Source organism: Plasmodium gaboni, chromosome 11 (genome assembly GCF_001602025.1).
Source record: "Plasmodium gaboni strain SY75 chromosome 11, whole genome shotgun sequence".
Taxonomy (NCBI): Eukaryota; Apicomplexa; class Aconoidasida; order Haemosporida; family Plasmodiidae; genus Plasmodium; species Plasmodium gaboni.
Genome location: NC_031491.1, coordinates 1625989 through 1626473, shown reverse-complemented (window position 1 = coordinate 1626473; position 485 = coordinate 1625989). Strand labels below are relative to the sequence as shown.

The following is a 485-nucleotide window of genomic DNA, read 5'->3' as shown; positions in this document are numbered from 1 at the left end:
GAATAAAGAACAATATATCAACATATCTAACCATGACAATATGTGTAATTATAATAACATCAATTCTATTAATGCGTATGAAAATAATAATGAATATATATTGCAAAAGAATATGTTATATAAAAGTGAAGAAAAAGAAAATATTTATAATTCGTCATCTATATATAAACAAAATCATGAACAAAAATATATTAATTATATAAATAATGGTAACTATATAATGAATAATTGCATGAACGATTATCACAATAATTATAATGTACAAAATTTCAGATCTTTTAAAAATAATGACTTCCAACAACATTTATCTTATTCAAACGCTTCTGAAGCTATGCTAAATGCAAATGAATTTAATCAAGGAATAAATAAAACAGAATTTCAAGGAGAATACAATTCTAACTTGGTAAATGCAAATAAACATAATATTAATAATGTAAATGCTATGTTTGATATAAGGAAGGATAAAAAAAATGATAATAATGAGG

The 485-nt window shown here is 21.0% G+C and overlaps 1 protein-coding gene across 1 annotated transcript in view; it reads left to right on the top strand.

The window, feature by feature from the left end:
- PGSY75_1146800 (hypothetical protein) overlaps positions 1-485 on the top strand; it is a gene marked incomplete at both ends in the record, with an annotated part of 9073 nt that overhangs the window by 6612 nt on the left and 1976 nt on the right. Inside the window, one exon of the mRNA XM_018786580.1 lies at positions 1-485. This exon is cut by the window's left edge and continues 5299 nt beyond it; it is cut by the window's right edge and continues 1976 nt beyond it. Coding sequence (XP_018641375.1) covers positions 1-485 — 485 coding nt within the window.